A 1367-nucleotide genomic window follows, 5' to 3' on the forward strand; every position below is an offset into this window, starting at 1 on the left:
TGTGTGTGTGTGTGTGTGTGTGTGTGTGTGTGCGAAAAGCATATGGACATACAGTATATGGCAGGTTTTACACACAGTAACAAAAGAAAGAGGGATGGGCAACAGAGGAGAATGCTGGGAAATGGAGTCGGGGAAAAAAGAAAGGAGGGACAGGGAAGAAAATGAGGACAGAAGAAAAGAGAGATTAAATATAGACAGCGGAGAAGAGAAGTGGCGATGACAGAGTTAATGAAAGGCTGATTGGTGAATAGACGCGTGTACCTTCTGGTATTGATCTTTGGAGGCCAACGCTTCCTCCAGCTGCTGCTTTGTGTCGGTGTAGATGGCAGAACGGTACGCTGTCCCAATATCGTTCCCCTGTCGCATCCCTACACACACACAACGACACGAAAAAGGTAAAATCAAGATTTCAGCTGCCTTGACCTGCAGTCGTCCTCCTCAGTTCTCGGCTGAGGCGACATCAGATCATCTGAAAACAACAGATGACAGCATTTTCCAAAAATATAACTTGTCTGTCTTGGCACAATTGAATGCGGTTTTTTTTTTAGGTTTTTTTTTTTGACTGTGAACTGATCATTTCATCACGTATTCCATTCATCATTTCAATGTCAGCTTGTCAACCACAATGTCTCATTAGCACAAAGATTTCAGCCACTGGAGCGACGCGGCTTTAGAGATGGCAACGTGCGTCTGTCAGTCTGTCAATCACACTTTGGTCAAACGTGCAATACAGTCTATGCTACAGTGCATAAATCCTAATGACGGCGGTGACCTCCAGTTACAGGTCAAAATTTCACATTTCAGTTCATGACAGGATGCTACTGCGATACGCTGCGTTCGAGTACTGTCCGAATAATGGGAATAACGAGTCTGTGGCTGAGAGGTTGTACCTTGAGTCGGGTTGTGGCTTTCCCAGAAAACTGCGAGCAAGTTGGCGAAGCTGGTCTTCTCTGGATGGTAGACGACTCTCACCACCTCGGCGTGGCCCGTCCTACCTGCACAATTCAACATCTGGTCATGAGACACAACGGAGGTTTCACATGGAGTTTACCACTAATGTTTGAGCTCCCTTCCAATTCACAGCTTACAACCCTTATTCTAGTGGTATATACAATACATGTACAGTATATTCTTTTCATTCCTCAAGTTCCTATTCCCAAGTCATTTTTTTCAGTAGGTGTTCTGGTATTTTGATCTTATTTTATGTTTAGTCTGATTATTTCTAGCATATTTCTTGTATTTTCTGTGTGTATGTCTATGTAACTTGCTGCTGCAACACAGTAATCTCCCAGTTTGGGATAAATGAAGTCCATCCATCCATCCATTTTGGGATTAATAAAGTCCATCTATCTATCTATCTATCTATC

General features: G+C 43.2%; 1 protein-coding gene across 6 annotated transcripts in view; it reads right to left on the reverse strand.

Moving 5' to 3' along the window:
* The window catches only part of msraa (methionine sulfoxide reductase Aa), a 52766-nt gene that overhangs the window by 11425 nt on the left and 39974 nt on the right, over positions 1 to 1367 (reverse strand). For all 6 annotated transcript variants that reach the window (XM_032542617.1, XM_032542621.1, XM_032542618.1 and 3 more), the window contains 2 exons: positions 891 to 995; positions 262 to 368 (listed from right to left, as the gene is read on the reverse strand). In XM_032542617.1, coding sequence (XP_032398508.1) covers positions 262 to 368; positions 891 to 995 — 212 coding nt within the window. The remainder of the gene's footprint in view (positions 1 to 261; positions 369 to 890; positions 996 to 1367) is intronic.

The sequence above is a fragment of the Etheostoma spectabile genome, chromosome 18 (genome assembly GCF_008692095.1).
Source record: "Etheostoma spectabile isolate EspeVRDwgs_2016 chromosome 18, UIUC_Espe_1.0, whole genome shotgun sequence".
NCBI classification, from domain to species: domain Eukaryota; kingdom Metazoa; phylum Chordata; class Actinopteri; order Perciformes; family Percidae; genus Etheostoma; species Etheostoma spectabile.